Genomic DNA, 17,431 nt, shown 5'->3' with positions numbered 1-17,431 from the left:
TGATGTACTTCTTATGCCCTTCGCTAAATGTGCCGTGTTATACCTTGTTCTGTATTTGAAAAGAAGTCTCTCATGACATGAAATAAGTAGATTGTGTGTTTTCCAGAAGAGGGATACAAAATTCAACACACCCTGAGTTTCAAAACCTTCATTTCTGCTTGGGTAAAGAGCTAGTTGAATGAAAGAAACAGATCTAACACACTTAAATTATACAGCAATCACATTTATTTGGTTGTAAACCTAACTTTATTTTTTCCTTAAAATGGTAATATTTCACTTTTACTGATTTTATATTCATCAAAGCAATACCGCTGCACAGCAAAATTACCCGCATGCAATTAAGTACCTGATACATGCATTTTGATTTTGTTAACAAGTGATAGGAAAGATTATATCATCTCATTAAAAAATATTTTCCTTAGACACCTTGTTTAATTTTGATTTCCTTTAAAAGAGTCATAGCAAAGGGTTGTTTCAAAGGTTGGTTCTTTCTCCTTTTACAAGCCGTGCTCGCAATCTCCAAACATCCTGGAAATAATGCCAAACAAAATGAGTTTATGGAACTCTTCAATTTGTCTCTTCAATATAGAGAAAGTAAATTTCTAGCATCTACAATAGTTAAATAGAGGGGAAAAAGCCTCCACAGTAAAGTTGTATCAGTTAGAAAATAAACCATATTCTGAGACTCCAATTAATTCACTGGCCAGCACCTAATGTCATGTTAAACTATCTAAGACACGCAGCCCCAGACCGTCAGCCCTGCTGTACTGGGTACTCTGGTTGACTGCAGGTACCCTAACGGGCCGAGCAGTGGGCTTGGTCACAGCACAGTGCACCTCCACCTTTCTGTCTTCCTTTTGGTTATCTGCCCGACTCATTCTGAGTGATCTACTCCTGATTAGATCCTAATCATGAAAATGATGCTATAGGTTAATGTTTGTTTGTTCTTTTTTTAAATTTTTAAAAAAATTTTAATTGTTGTTCATGTACAGTTTTCTGTTTTTTACTACCATCCCAGCCCTCCTCACCTCCCTCCCATTTCCACCCCCCTAGTTTTTGTCCATGTGTCCTTTATACTTGTTCCTGTAAACCCCTGCCCTTTTCCCCTGAAATTCCCTCCCCTCTCCCCTCTGGTCACTGTCAGCCTGTTCTCTATTTCAGTGTCTTTGGTTATATTTTGCTTGTTTGTTTGTTTTGTGGTTTAGGTTCCTGTTAAAGGTGAGATCATATGGTATTTGTCTTTCACTGACTGGCTTATTTCACTTAGCATAATGCTTTCCAGCTCCATCCATGCTGTTGCAAAGGGTAGGAGCTCCTTCTTTCTTTCTGCTGCATAGAATTCCATTGTGTAAATATACCATAGTTTTTTGATCCATTCATTTACTGATGGGCACATAATTCAGACTTTATAATTTATTTCTTATTCCGTGTTGTTGTTGTTTTTGAAGCAACCAGCAAGATATGGTGGGAAGAACGATTTTGGAATTGGACCTGACTCTGAAGTCTAGCTCTGTCACATAACAGGCCAACCTCTTGGACTCTATTTTCTCATTAAGAGGGTGGAGCCACAGCCCTGGCCGAGTGGCTCAGTGGGTTGGAGCATCGTCCTGTACACCAGTCAGGGAGTGGATGGAAGGCAACCAATTGATGTTTCTCTCTCACATCAATGTTTCTCTCTCTCCCTTCCTCTCTCTCTCCAAAATCAATAAACATATCCTTAGGTGAAGACTGAAAAAAAAAGAAGCATGTAGCTATAATGACTACTCCACTGGATTTTGGTGAAGAAATAGGTAGGGGAATATGAACGTGCTTTTGTTTGTACCTTACAAAGAGCTATAGAGCAGAAGTTTGTATTGTTATTCTAACTAAAGCTGATAAACTATAACTAAGAGAATAATTAAAATAAATACAGGAGGTAATTCACTTAGTACAATATTGACAAACCTCAAACTTAACGTGTAGTTTTTTTTCTGTCATGGTGTTGAATGGAAGCCCCAGTTGCCAAACTATGTTGCCTTTGTAAGGCATTTAAGTACTGGACAAAGGGAGAGGACAGTACTTCCTAGGATCTGCAAATGTGAAATCAGAGCATTTTCAGACATGGGGTACATTCACAGATTCTAAGGGGAGAAAGAGGTAAAGGGTGAAGTAAGATTCTTGAGATGGGAAGGTATTCAGAAAATCATTCCCAACACTGGTAGCCTGTCACTGGTGTGCAGTGCTCTTCGCAGTACTGGAGGGCCCCGTTATTGCTGCATGCAGTCTGTGTGGGGCTCATGTCACCCCCACAGGAAATGCATGCATTTGTGATTATCAAATGTAAATTTTAAAAATAGGACCGGCTCCTTGTTCAGGTGCTAAAATGTACATCATTTACAAAACAAATATGTTTATGTGTTTGCCCTGATAATTTTTTTATTGATCCTCAACAGTATTGAATGTTCACTAATTAAAAACAAATAATTTACAAGTGATGTGTAAGAATTAGGAAAGCATATAAAATATTGTCTCACACCTCTTATTGACAGACATTAGTGATCTTCAATCTCCGCTACATGCAAGATGCACCTCTCATCAAATTCAGGTGCAAAGTGACTCAAAGTTGCCTGAGAATTGCTTCCTGAGAGTCTAATTGGAATCCCAAGGTATAAATATTCTATTCTGTACAAATAAAGGGGGAGTACAATTGATAGTCCAAACCTTTAAATTTCTTCATGTGCATTTAGAAGGTAGCCTTTTGTCCTTCATTTCCTGTCCTTTAAAACTGTTTTCTATTTTCTTCCCTACCTGTCCTTCCTAGAACGAGGTAGGCTGTGTATCCTGAGACAGCCCAAAGACACAGGAAGCCAGCGCATTCTCAACCCCCCACACCAGGGAAGCGAGTAGAAACTGAAATCCATGGTCATGCCTAGTGGGTCTCAGCCACATTTCTGCAATGAACTCTCAACCCAAGCACTTTATACTTTCAAATTAAATCATATATGAGAATAATTAAGCATCTGAAGAAAAAAAACCACAGATCTTCACCTTGTCATTTCATACACGTACCTGCAAAGAGGCATCTTCAATTCCATACCATTTTTTTGCAAGTGCCACAATTTCCTTCTCAATGTTTTCTTGACTAGTGCCCTTCACGTCGATGTAGTGGCTGTCACCACTGGCAAAATGGCAGGAAATTGCCTGGGCAAAGTGAACCAATTAATATTAGGGGGAAAAATCCCATTAACACCAGCAACCAAGCAAGGTTTCATTTAGAAAGTCAGTTATTTCACTCAGCTTCTGATTCCTAGATTGAAAGCTGTTCCAACAAGTCTTAAATCAGTCTCTTTGTGGCTCAGTGGCTTCCTCTCCCCTTCCCCGACTTCCAGCTAAAAGCTACTCGAGAAATTACAAGAGGTTTTTCACTAGCTGTGATATTTATTTTCAAAAAAGGTATATATGGGGCAGAGTACATAATTACATAAGTAAGAGGTCTTTAATTTTTTAACATTTGATTTTTCTAAGGAACGGAGAGCCCCAAGTGCTAAAAAGAGATGTATTCCAGGCCTTAGTCACAGAAGTTACTCAATCAAATTTGTTATTTCAATGGCCAGAGATTATGAAAAAAATTTTTTTTGAAGGAAAATAATACATACATACATACATACTCCTCTTGAAACAAAAGAACATTTAAAGTCTGGGGGCGTTCCCACCCGATTCCCATCTTGTTTCCTTATGAAGGCAAGGCAGAAGTTACTTGGCTCTTCCCATTGTTGAAAAAGTTATAAATAAATCTACTGCAAAGCAGTAGTTAAAACTACCTTCCCAGTCACAGGTTAGTTACTGAAGGTGAGCATACCTGTCAGAAAGATGTCTTTCTTTGCCCAAACCATCACATTTTTAGGCAGTGGGGCCACAGACTCCATTTCCCACGTGAGCCCAGTGCCAGGCTGAGCTGCGTGGAGCCCGAGGCAAAAGGGGGAAATGTGAATCCTTCATATATGCACTTATATGTTTTTTTAATGATTAATGTTTTTCCAAACATGAAAGTAGTTCAAAAATATTGAAAAATTCAAAAGTCAGTATATTAAAATTCTCCTTATTTGTATCATGGTGCCTATACCCTCCTTTGCACAATGCTGAGGGTTGTGCTGGTGAAGAGCTTGACCTTGTTTTTATTTAAAACGTTGGCATGGTGCTTATCACAAATTGTTTTGCAGTAATTTTGATTTTTAAAAATATTATTGTGAAGAATATTATTCAAGTCGATTTTTGAGTTTTTTTTAGTCATCCCCCCCAAACCTTAAATTTTGCCCCTGAAGAGAGCACCTTCTCACCTCACCCCCATCCTGGCCCTGTTGAGCCTGGTGGAAACGTGAATGAAGGAGAGATGCAATCTGGTAACTCAACCTTGGCCCCAGGGAGACAGAAGACATTGCTGTACCAAATGAACAGCCTCACTCAGTCCCAAAGAAACCCTCAGTATTTAGTATTGACAGTCATGTTATCATGGGAAAAACTTAAGTCCATAGTACTACCAGATGTGCTGAATTTTAGGTAAACAAGAAATCTGGGAATATATGAGAAACTTGTCAATTTTTAATGTGAGCAATAAAATCATATCATTTAAAATACTCTAAGACTGAAGAGTGGAAAACATGGCTGTCTGCTATACCTGATTTCTGGGCAGCCAATTCAGAACATTTCTTTCAGATCAATAATATTTTTCTTAATAGTGATGATATAAACTATCCTTTTACATGGTTCCTATGAGCTACAGGCATTCCAAATTTTATTATTTTAGTTTGTCACCCATGGTTTTTGCCTCCGAAGCACAGGCTATCAGCTACCGAGGAAACTCTTACTCTGAAGGAAATCATGAATGATCAGGGCTCGATATCAACAGAGTTGGGATCCTGAGGCCACCTGGCTTCTTACTGATATGAGAAAAAAGGCCTGAGGTAGGCAAGTATATTTCCTAGTAAGTAAACTGGACTAGTGTCTAGTTTAAAGTGACAAATCTTAAATTTCAATACATTTTGACATTTTTGTGTTTAACCATTTATCTTTGGAAATGTGGTGATGTTAACACATACCTTCCGGAATCCTTGAGTTTTGTTCCGACCAGATCCATGGATGAGCAAAGGATGAAAGAAAACAGTGTCTCCCCTCTCCATCACAAGGTGCACACGGGCATTGTTTTTGTCATAGTCCTGGACCCCATGGAACATGATGTTAACTCCCCCCTGGAATACATAAGAGAAGTAAAGTCTGTACTTGAGGAGGCCAGTAATTACAAACTTTATGGCTTACCAGGAAAAGCAAAGATCCTCTAAGTTCTTGCAAGAGAAGATAAATAAAGTTGATCCTTTAAATAATGTAAGTATACAAAATCTTCTCAAACATCTGGTTTTTAAAAAAGGCACAGTTGTTTTTTTTTTACCAAATGAAAACTGAATAATAAATGGAGCTCTAGATCAGCTTTGCACTTTTCATTTAACACATTACTCCTTTCCAGCCCAAATCTATAATCATTCTTTCCCAGCATGATACTCTCCTCACCTGGAATTTTGCATAAATCACTCTTCTATTACTCAGGAGTATCTCTGAGAAGCTATTGTCCCACACAAAGGGAAGAGAAAGTGCTTAATTTTTCTGAACTCAGAAACCATTCATGTCATGTCCAGAGTAAAAAAAGAAGGATAGTAAATTAAAACATTGTTTATAACTTTCCAAAGTTAGTTATTGTTTTAGGTAATGGTTACATGTTTATTAAAAACTACAGCGAAAAGTGATTTAAAGTTTACAAGCTTTTATGAGGGGGTCAGGGGGATGGGTGGTTCTAGAGTAGAGGCAGGGCAGCATCCTGCTCACCTTTCTAAGACTATCCCAAACTCCTTTTGAGGTTAACTGCTTCCCTACTGGACTGTGTTAGGAGTTTGACCCCGTGCACTTCTCTTCTGGCCATGGTGGATGTGTAACCCAAGCTGACCCAATCTGACCTCCTATTGCAGCCACTCAGATTCAAATCTGAGCAGAGGATGGAAGAAACCAGACATAGTCAGGGTTCAACCGCCCACGCCAGATGTCACACCCCAACTCTTCCCACCGAGCAAACGTCCAGAGCTAGTCAGCCTTCCACAGGTTCAGCATGACCCTGCAGCTTTCCAAAACACTCCCTTTTGTTTGCATCAAACCTTTCCTAAACTTTACCTTAACTGACAAATCTCATAATTTCAGATTTTATATCAGGATCCAGAGTCAAATTTTTAACTTAGCACTAATCATCAGCGCATGAATTCTGAGATAGAAGTCCTTAAAGCCATATTCTCGTTACTTCCTACAGAATCACAGTCACTCTTCCTGCCTTAAAAACAGGTGCTTTTTCCATTCTGACCATCATTACAGGGCTTCGAGATGTTATCGCCTTATACCTAAAACTCTAGTTTCCCGGCCCCTGGATTCCTACACCTCCAACATATACTGCGACACACCCCAAGATCATTGTTCTTGAAGAGCCGGTTTAATCTCATCACTCCGGAGCTTAAAAGTGTTTAACAGTCCTACAGCATCAACAGTTGAATCAGTAAACTGTGGAATGGCCATGCAATAGAATACCACTCTGTCCTCCCCAGAGCCTCTGCTGGTCTCTCCAGCTGGGAGGCGATGACTTCTCGCTCTTTTTTACTCCGAGAGTCATCAATCAGTGTGTAAGACCTATTGGGCACTTGTCATATGCACCTGGTTTTGTAGTGTTTATGTCTTACCTTTGCATTAGGCTCTCTAATCTCAGATCTTAAAGCACCTACCTAAGTTCCCCATGTTGACTGGCTTTCAGACCCTTGTTGAAAGTGCAAGAAAGAGTATTTTATCTTGACATCCTTGAATTGTCCCTGATCCTAATTCCAAATCCTAGACCAATGTTTTGCTATGAAAGGAAATGTTATATTGTTGGTAAAGCTCTTTATGTATACTGATGGGAAATCGACGCAAAAGATTCTGATCAAGACTCAGCTGCTGCACAGACCTACCTCCCACTGGGGATAATCGTGTGGCTTCAGGGTACCTTTGTGCGTGCCTGGGAGCACCACCAGGCAGCCATTGTTCCGGTCAATGTGCTCCATGGCCGTCCAAGCACAAACAATCGAATTGATGGGCCGGAAGGGGAAATAGTGCAGATCTTGGTGGAGGGGGTGGCGGGATGTCTTCTTGCCTGAAATGGAACCTGCTGTTAAAAGACACTCAAGCCTCAGAACTCTTCTCCTTTGCCTGAAAAAACAGAAAAATGACCTATCCCTGCAAAAACCAAACAAATGACATATTATTCTAGAAAATCAACCTCAAGAGATAAGCACCAAATTGGAATATGAAATCAACACAGGGCCTCCAGATTCTATACTTTTTTCTGGGTTTCTAGTAGCCAAGTACTCACAGTGTGTGTGTAAAAAATAGTGTTATTTTTTAGCAAGTCGTACATATGTCATGATGTCTATTGTGCTTTATTCCTTTCTAACTCTGTTTAGACATAGAGCCTAGTAGTAATAAAAATAAAATAAAAACTAAAAGTTTCATTAATTACACTGAAGAGAGTGGTCAACTTTGAGGTCCACTGATAGTCTGCTAAGTGGCTAGTGTAAAAAAATTAACTAATTAACTAACTAAATGAATAAAAAGGCCTCTGAGAGGTGTCCCCACCAAACTAAATAGAAGCATTCAGTGTATAATCACTGTGTAGAATCAGAGATACCATGATCCACATTCACATATTTCTCCAGTTTTGCTCCTGAATTTGATTTCCCAGGCCACCTGATCTGTCCAGGCAAGACATCCAGAGAGAGAGAGGGAGACTTGGTGATGTTAAACTACAGGCCCATCCATAAACCTCTCTTGGCCATTGGGAGGAAGAAAAAGTAGAAAAGATTAAAGGATCACTAATGGCCAATTTACTACTGCTGGTATAGCAGAATTTCTCAGCGTGGCCTTCTGCATGAGAGTCTCTGGGGATAGTTAATAAAATGGAGATTCCTGGGTTCTAGCTTTCAAATCAGTTTCTTGGGAAGTAAGGTTTTAGAAGTTATCTATCAGCAAGCACAAGAAATTTTACAAACAACTGTAGTATATGATTTATAAAAATAGTTTTTTGCTGTACTTGAACAATGATTAAAATAAAAAAATAGTTTTTTGTTTGTAATAATAATGTCTTCAGATCAGGAAGGCAGAATCCACACTATTATGGGTGAGAATGGTCAACAAAGCATAGAGGTGCTGAATAACAGGTGCATATGTGATATAAACAGTTGTTTATTGCCCTGCATTTTTAAGAATCTAGTCATCTGAAAAGCCAGCAATAACCCTAGAGTTAATAATCTGAAATCACTATTATACTTCAATGTTGTTGTGATGTAAGATATTTTGAGTTAAAGCACTGTAAAAAACAAAATTCAAATGAGTAAAATTAAAGATCTAATTGGCTTTATTATATAATTTATGAATCAGGCAGCATCCAATCTAGCAGATAGAAAGGAGTTTTGAGGAGCTGTACAAAATGAAAGGCTTTGGTAAGCAGAAGGTGGAAGGCCAAGGAAGCTACTAGCAAAGAGTGGACTGTTTCAGGCAAGGTCCCCTTCTGTTAGGGGCGGGCAGGGGCCTATCAGGCAGATTGCCTCCCTAGTCCTGACTAGGAAACTCCAGACTGACTGGCTAAGATTTTGCTCTTCAGGAAATGAAAGCTACAATCAGGTTAGGCAATTAGGCTAGTTTGCTGATGTGGGCTTAGCACAAGTGACTCCGCTTTGGGCCCATTGCCTCTTTTTTAATGATATTCATATTTCTTTATGAAAAGTTTAGCACTTATACACATGGCTGTAGTTAGAACATCAACCTTATATATTTTAAGTAAACATTTTTCCTTCTCCTTAACAAATGAGAGCCCTTTACCAGAATCTGGAGGTTTGTTTATCAGCATGGTATGCATGGCCACAATATTGGGTCCAGTGAAGCACTCCACATATTTCAGAATCTAAGGAAAGGGGGAAAAAGCGTATGAGAATTCAAACACACAGGCAAGTGGCATAAAGTAGTACAAGTGTCTTTTTGAAAACCAAGATAACAATAGTTTGAAAAAAAGCAGTTGGTATTCACCACATTGCACACAAAGCATGAAAAAGTTAGCACTTGGAAATTGCTGGAAATTTATAACACTCTAAATTGACAGGCTTTTTGGAGCCTGTTGGAAACCTAATCACTTTTTATACAAGAGAGATAGAAGTTCCTATGAGGGATCAACTGGGAAGGACAGGTATATCCTTCTGTCAGTCAAAGCTGACAATAGTTGCCCTAGTTGCCCAGTGAGAGGCCAGCTTCCTCTACTTTCATGGAGACTGTTAACAGGAAGGGACTGTGAAGAGGATGCAGCACACTTGTAGCTGCCATGAGGGGCCCAGAGGAAAGAAGAACAGCAGCCCATGGAGTTTATGTTATAGTCTGATGGGAAGAATGATGTTAAACAAATAATGACATGGGCGATTGTGATTTTGATACATGCTATAAGGAATAAGCTGCAATGAGAGCATGAGACAGGGAGGGCTGAATTAGTCATGGGCTCCAGCAGCCAGGGTGCTGCCCCCAGCACCTAACCCTCCTTGGGTGGGGCAAAAAGCAGAAAAGACTCAACACGGAATGCCTACTACCTGCCAGGAGCTTTATACAGAGGCCAATTAAGCCTCACAGTAATCCCTGGAAATTAATGTCCCCATTAATTAATAAGCCTTTTAAAATGAACATCCCACACAAATAAGATTGAAGCTATTAAGTTGACTGAGTTAGCAAAGCTGGTTACATGAAAAAGTTAATATTCAAATTCCAATTCTGCCTGATTCCAAAAAATGAAACACATTTTACTGCTTTCTCGCTATTTGGTCTCTTGTGTATAAGGAATATTGGTAATACATGTATGAGACACTTGAAATGTTACAAAAATCCTAGGGGTCAGTCCCAATATTTGTTTTTTTAATAAAGGCTGCCATTTGTTGTTTGCTTTTTCACTCAGGCCAATATTTTCTAACCTCAGTCAATGAAGAGCTGTCCTCACCATTTCTGCCATACTTTGCAGACTCTCCCACGATAGTTAGCTAATAATTTCTTTTTTTTAGTTTCTCTTTTTTTTTAAGATTTTATTTATTTATTTTTAGAGAGGGAAGGGAGGGAGAGAGAGAGAGAGAGAGAGAGAGAGAGAGAGAGAGAGAGAGAGAGAGAGAGAGAGAGAGAGAGGGAGGGAGAAACATCAGTCTGCGGTTGCTGGGGGTTCTGGCCTGCAACCCAGGAATGTACCCTGCCTGGGAATCGAACCTGGGACACTTTGGTTCCCAGCCCGCGCTCAATCCACTGAGCTATGCCAGCCAGGGCTCAGCTAATAATTTCTTTAACTCCTTTTACATGGTCTCATTCTGATTAATAACATTCTTGAAATCATGGGTTAGATGTGCTGGTTATTTTTCAACACACATTCAAATAGATAGCTATGAAACATTGCATACCTCCTAAAAATCATTACATGAACTACCAGATACATGGTTTGCACTTTAGAGACACAGAAAACCTGAAAATCCTGGTAATGCTTCCTTTACCACAAGTTGTCTCTAATCTTGAGCTTTTCATCCTTGACCTACCACACAGCTTCCATGTCCATAATGCAACTTAAGGTTGAGGTACATGGATGGTCCAGAAAGGTCACTTCCCCTCAGGTCACCAAAGCAAGGGGCTGAGCATCACAAATTCTCTAACAGTGTTTTGGTTATAATTTCTAATAAGTACTATATGTAATGTCTCCTTTAAAACCAATCTAAATGAATGCTTCATGAACAGTGGTACAATGCATGTGTGCAATGGAATAATGTGCAGCAGTTTTAAAAGTGTGAGTAGATCCATAGGTACCTAAAGAATAGTAATTTTTAAAAACTAGTTTAAATTTAAAAACAAACTCATGGCTCTGCTGACCAGATTCATAAAACAAACAAAAAAAATTAAATGTATTTGCAGTGAATAGCCTCAATATTCTCACCCCTTTGTTACGCCTATACTGAGTATAAGAAAGACTCTCTCTTTAACACAGAATTCCTGCCCTTCTCAACCAAAGATAATTAGCAAACTCAGAGTGGGGTTTCTTGAACTGGACACTACTGACATTTGAGACTGAATAATCATTTTTTGGGGGGAGGGAGCTATTCTGTGCATTATAGGATCCCTAGGCCCCATTAGCAACATCCCTGGCTTCTACACTTTAGGAGCCAGTAACACACCATCCCTCCTTGTCCATGTATGCCAAGCAAGCATATCTCAAGACACTGCAAATACCATCTCCCACTGAGAACCACTGCTCTAGGCCACAGCAGAAACATGCTAGGTAAAGTAAAAAGGACAGACTTCAGAGGCAAGCATGCAAATGGGCTATTAGCTTAGAGGCAAAAAATGCAAGGTCTTGAACCTCAGGGAGAGTGCAGTATCTGAACAGTTCCTCATCTTCTTGGAAATCTTGGACCTTGGTAACCACTTTTTCACTTAAGGCATATTCTGATTTCGCAATGGTCACATCTTTCATTATGTTTAATCCAAGTGGTTTTACCTCCTGTTTGCAGATTCTTTCAAACTCATTCCTAGAAAATTAAATTGGCAAATGATGTCACTACTGCTGTCTCCAAGCACTTGCCTGGCCCCATTCTGGGAAAGATTTACAGATTTTGGGAAGGGGGATCTCTGCACTATGATGATCTCCAGCCCCAGGTTGATAATTCTGATGGAAAGGAGGAGAACATGGCCAACTCAGAAGTCCCTGCCTTCTAACTATGAGCAGACCATTTGGGGAAATGTATGTGATTTGGTTATATCTAAAGAATAATAGCAAATATTCCTGTAGCACTTACCCTCTGCCAGGCCTTGTTCAAAATCTTCTCTCAATATGTTTACCTTATTTAGCCCTAATGACAACTCTAGGACATAAGTACCATTATTACCCCCACTTAACAGGTGTGGGAGCACACACACGTAAAGGTTAAGTAAATTGTCTCAGGACACACAATGTTAAGTGGTGGGGCTAAGATTAAAGCCAGCCAGTTGGGCTTTGGAGTCCAGGTTCCTGACCACTTTCTAAGGAACCAAATTGCTAAATAATCTCTGAACGTGCACAGCTTATCTTACTATATTCCCATCACAGACATGACATGTATTTCTGTAAAACAACAAATAGTTACTATACCTAAAGCGTTCAATATCAGCATCAGATACCAAATTTTTAATGACAAGAAACCCATTTTCTTCGTAAAACTTTCTCTGTTCTAGGCTTAGAACATTATTATCCAGAGTATACCTAAAGGAGAAAATAAATCTTAAATAAGTCCAATTTAAAAATCACATCCTAACAACATGTATTAAGAACCCAAGAAATGGTGATATTCCTCCACTCAGCATTTCTATTTCAAAAACTTTAAGGAAATAATCTGAAAGAAAAATTTAAAGCTTTAAATCCAAAGCATTAACTACTGGCTCCAAGAAATGGAAGAATAACTAACTATATCATCTCCACTCAATGGAATATGACTTAGGAATTAAAAATGAACAGCATATAATAAAAGGACAATGCTTATTATGATAAAATATGACAATTTATAAAACTAAGACACTATTTAAAAAAACTTCAAAGAAGTTCAAAAAAATTTTAACAGTGACTGCTTTTATGTAATGAAATTATGTATGAATTTTTTAAAAGTATTCTATTTCTCTGATTTTTTAAAAAAGATTTTATTATTTTATTTTATTTTTAGAGAGTGGGGATGAGAGGGAGAAAGAGGAGAGAAACATCAATGTTTAAGAGATACATAGATCAGTTGCCTCTCACATGCCGCCTACTGGGGACTTGGCCCAGGCATATGCCCTGACTGGGGGGAATCCCACCAATGACCTTTGGATTTACAGGCTGGCACTCAATCCACTAAGCCACACCAGCCAAGGCTATTTCTCTGATTTAATTTTTTGTGTGTGTAATGAATAAGTATGGTTTTGCAGATCAGCAACAAATTCAGTAGATTTTATATTTTTAATTGTCTAGTTCACACATTCTCCAAAGAAATCAAAGTAACAAAATCCAAATAAGTGTACAGCACACACACAAACTCAAATCACCCAGTCCATTCCTCTAGCTGGAATTGTGGCTGTGTATGAATAGTGCATAGAGCTCAAATGACTTTCTCTTCAAAGGTAATTTAAGATAAATCAAAGATGCCAGCTAATATATCCTATGACCATATGACAGGTAAATTATATGAGATATACCATGCCTGAATTTTAAAAACCAGAATGCACCTTTTCTGATACTTTTCCTCCTTTCTCAATTTTAAAATACAAATAGAAAATTAAAGTCAGAATCTTCAAAATTTTCCACAATTGTTCTAATTACAACAAGTCCTGGAAACGGAGGTCTTGCATAATAAATTCTTACCAGACAATGTAATATATTGTGTTTTATATCCTAGTTACCACTAGAAATAAACTTTACATACATTGTATGGTAAAAAATTAAAATTAGATCTACTTACTGGAATTGTTGAGGATGGAAACTGGTAAGAGGAAGAGCCCCTGAAGTAGGGTGAGCTACCTAGGATGTGAGTTAAGGGAAATAAAAATGTATAAATCAGCCTTTTCTAGAAACAACAGTCTGCCCAGGATTGGCTGACATAGGGAAGACTGGTCCTAATGGATATCAAGCAAGCTGGTTACACACAAAACCTATGACATTTATACACTGCTGCTTACATCACTTCATTTCATTGCCACAGGCACCTGAGGTGGTGGCTGGAAGCCCAAGAGCTTTGTTATGGGTCCTGCCACTCAGAGCAGGAACCAGGTTTGGAGGGCTCAGCAACTGATCCAAGGTCACCCCACAGAAGATGGCTGAACCAAGATTTGACCCACACTCTTTACTTCAGAGCTTCCATCTATTTTATTCCACATGACTATTCCTTCCATCAAGCTGCTGAACAAATAAAAATGGAAAGTTTCCATTTTAGAAGTAAGGAGAAACATGTGCTATTCAAAAGAGGTATTTAACTTAGTTGGAGTCCGGTCGGAAATATTAGAAACAGTTTGGCTGGTTATTTAAAAATAATCTATACAATAAATAATGATGCCAAGAAAAATATGATTTACACAGCTGAATATAAGTTTAAGTATCTTAAAGAACTAGTAGTTCTTTCTAATTTTCTTTTTTGTCCAGTAACCACAGATTATTGACTTAGCATCTATTTTTCTTCCTTTTCACTTTTCATCATACCTTTAGTTTAGAGTTATTTTCAGAATGTCATTACTCATAGACATGTTATTTTTAAGTAACATCTTTATGTAACTGAGAACAATGTTATAAACCACAAGAAAGGAGGGCCAGGAGTCAGAATTACTAACTACTGTCTGTTTTCCATGTGGCAGAGAAGTTAAAGACCTTTGTCAACTGTTCTCAGAAAAATGTGGTTGCCAGGTCAGTTCGAAAGTCAGCATTCCAGTGAAGAAGAGAAGAAGAGGAGGAGAAAAAAAGGAAGAGGAAGAAGGAGAAGGGAAAGGAGAAGAAGAAATACAGATGCAAACACTAAACTCTGACCTTGACACTATTATAACAAGAACCAGCAGGATCGGAATATCAAATTTTAAAAGTAGTTAACAGATTGGACGAGGAACCTTAATTCCAGTTCCAGTTATATCTAGTCCCGATATAGTGGTGATTCTCTCAATTGAGACTGTCAGAAATAGAAAGTGAACCCATTCCCGAATAACTTGATTCCCTAGGTCTGACGTGAGCTTGAAAATCTGCCTTTCTAACAACCTTCCACGTGATGTTGATGGTCCAGGGAACACACTTAAGACAACCATTACTTTAATTAAATAACCTTGGTCCAGAGTTTTAATCTCTCCTAGCGTCAATTTTCTCACCTGTAAAATGAGATTATGTAATCCCCTGGGTTCCTTTCATTAGCCTATGGACGGGACTTCAAATGTACAATGGTTCTGATATATTGCTTCTTGGAACTCAGCTGGGAGAGCAATAGTGAAAGTAAAAGAAACATCTAGTATAATCAAACATCTTATGAGATGGTAGGATCTTATATATAGGCAGACAGGCTAATCAGGTCGTTTAATGAGCAATTCCATTTTTGTAGGGAGCTTTCAAAAGTGGCCCTGAAGGAAAACACTTCATCTGAGCAGCAAGAACAATTCTACACAGCAATTTGATTGACGACATGTCATATGCTGTAGTGACATCTTTCTGGACCCTCACTACAGCGCACCTGTTGCCTCTGGATTAACTTGTGATGTCGAATCGAGAGGTGGACCCAGGGTACCAAGTCCTTTCCGGAAGACAGTGTAAACTTGTAGGGGTCGTAACCTTGGGTTCATCAGAGAAGAGCTAAAGGTCCAGGCCGGAGGGCGGGCTCTCTGCAAAGGACCAGCAGGACTCCCTGCTGAGGCCTTACTGCCCGCCAATCTGCCTTGGTTTCTCATGGGACAACTTCGCTGTGACGTTTCTAGGTTTCCAGGCAGGCGTGGAGGTCACGCACCGCCCAGTTCAAGAAACGACCAGGCCTCTGAGAGCAGGGCCCCTTGGTGACAAGCAGGGAAACCGGTGCGTAAAAGGGCTGGGTGCTGGAATGACGCCACATTGTCCACTGCCGCTAGTATCAGCGACTGGGGATGCGCCCTCCCCCTTGTCCACTCGCGCCAGGCAGCCCAAAGGGCTGTGACTCTGGCGGAGATCAGGGCGTAGAGGAAGGGGAAGAACGGGTGCGGGGGCCAAGGGATCGCCCAGGAGGCCACCACCCTTCCAGCCCGAGCCCCGCGCAGTCCAAAGGATACAACAGCCCCGACTGAGGGGCGGCCGAGGTGGCCGAGCATTATTCGCAGGCGAGAGGCAGCGCGAGACCCGTCCATGGTGACCACAGGAATACCAGACCGAGGGCCTCCTGCTCCACTTGACTTCTGTGGGTGGCCCCACGGTGGCCCCGCCCCTGGCCAGCCGGTTCTCCCACCCGCGAGCGGGCGTGGCCCAGAGTATCGCAGAGACGCCCATTCGCCTGGGGCGCAGGCGTGCCGGCTGGGCTGCTTCGCAGTGGCGACTGACTTCCCAGCCTTGGAGGGCTCAGTGACTGGGTTAAGGTAGCCCAGTAAGAAATTGAACCAGAACGTGACCCACAGTGTTAACAGCATAGTTTCAGATATTTTATTCCACATGACTGTTCCTTCCACAAAGCTGCTGAAAGAATGAAATTTAAATGTTCAGCTCGACAAATAACATATGCTCTTAAAAGAGGCATTTAATTTAGGGAGTCCAGTCTGAAATATTAAACGTAGTTTGACTGGCCCTTAAAAAAGAAGCGTATGAAATAAATGACTCACTGAAATGTCTGATCCACACAATCTAGTATAATTTTAAATTTCTTAAAGAACTAGATTTTTTGTTTAATTCCATGATTTGGAGATTAAGTACAAATACACCAGTGGAACCTTGATCACTAGCATCAAGGCCATGAACACCTACCTACGTGAGAGGAAACCTCTCCAAGTTTCCTCTCACATGCTTTATCATTATTTTTTTGTGTTTATGGTAAGAACACATGAAATCTATTCTCTTAGCAAGTTTTCTGTATACAGTGCAGCATTGTTAGCTATAAGCACTAGGCTGTATTATATACATCTCCAGAACTATTTATCTTGCATCACTGAAACTTTGTACCCTTGGACAAACACCCCCATTACCGGCTCTCACAGCCCCTGGCAACCACCATGCCACTCTCCACTTCAGTGAGTTTGACTCTCAGATTCCACATACATAAGTGTTACCGGTGTCGTATTTACCTTTTGGTGACAAGTTTTTCTCACTCAGCATAAAGCCCTCAAGATCTGTTCATGTTGTCCCAATTGCAGGATTTCCCTTTTTATTGAAGCTGAATAATATTCCATTGCGTGTGTATATACCACATCTTTTTTACCCATTCACCTGTAGACATTTAGGTTATTTCCATATTTGGCTATTGTAATAATGTAATGGATGTGGGAGTGCAGATGTCTCTTTGAGATCTTGATTTCAATTTCATTGGATAAATACCCAGAAGTGGGATCTTGGATCATACGGTGGTTCTCTTTTTAATTTTTTGAGGAATCTTCATACTGTTTTCCATAGTAGCTGTAAGAACTAGAAATTCTTTTCTGTAAGATGTTTTCCTTCAGTGTCTACAGATGATGGAGTCAGTTTCTCATTGTTTCTTTTTCCTCTCATTTTTTTCATTGCTTCTTTAGCTTAAAGAGTTACTTCCAGAATGTAATAAACATGTAATCATTTCTTAAATAATGACTTTATACAATGTGATGAAACTGCCATAGTCAAGGAGAGAAACAACCCAGGAGTATGAATTGTTAA

The 17,431-nt window shown here is 39.7% G+C and overlaps 1 protein-coding gene across 1 annotated transcript; it reads right to left on the bottom strand.

The window, feature by feature from the left end:
• Positions 1-207: 207 nt before the first annotated feature.
• Positions 208-16,015, bottom strand: PHYH (phytanoyl-CoA 2-hydroxylase). The gene is made up of 9 exons (XM_045858113.1): positions 15,871-16,015; positions 13,566-13,624; positions 12,230-12,340; positions 11,462-11,630; positions 8,917-8,998; positions 7,011-7,192; positions 5,076-5,225; positions 3,049-3,180; positions 208-528 (listed from the first exon to the last, which is right to left on the bottom strand). The coding sequence occupies exons 1-9, from the start codon at positions 15,943-15,945 to the stop codon at positions 475-477; spliced, it is 1,014 nt and encodes a 337-aa protein (XP_045714069.1). The 5' UTR covers positions 15,946-16,015; the 3' UTR covers positions 208-474.
• Between the last annotated feature and the right edge of the window lie 1,416 nt (positions 16,016-17,431).

This window comes from Phyllostomus hastatus, unplaced genomic scaffold (assembly GCF_019186645.2).
Source record: "Phyllostomus hastatus isolate PE091 unplaced genomic scaffold, TTU_PhHast_1.1 phas_scaffold_1674, whole genome shotgun sequence".
Lineage (NCBI taxonomy): Eukaryota > Metazoa > Chordata > Mammalia > Chiroptera > Phyllostomidae > Phyllostomus > Phyllostomus hastatus.
The sequence above is the reverse complement of the archived record's forward strand: the minus strand, read 5'-3'. Positions and strand labels throughout refer to the sequence as shown.

Coding starts and splice junctions, on each gene's coding strand:
- PHYH (XM_045858113.1), bottom strand. CDS start 15,945: ATGGACGGGTCTCGCGCTGCCTCTCGCCTGCGAATAATGCTCGGCCAC. Junction 5,226..7,010: donor ACGATTATCCCCAGTGGGAG/GTAGGTCTGTGC, acceptor TATGTATTCCAG/GGGGGAGTTAACATCATGTT. Junction 529..3,048: donor TTGAAGATGCCTCTTTGCAG/GTACGTGTATGA, acceptor CATTATTTCCAG/GATGTTTGGAGATTGCGAGC.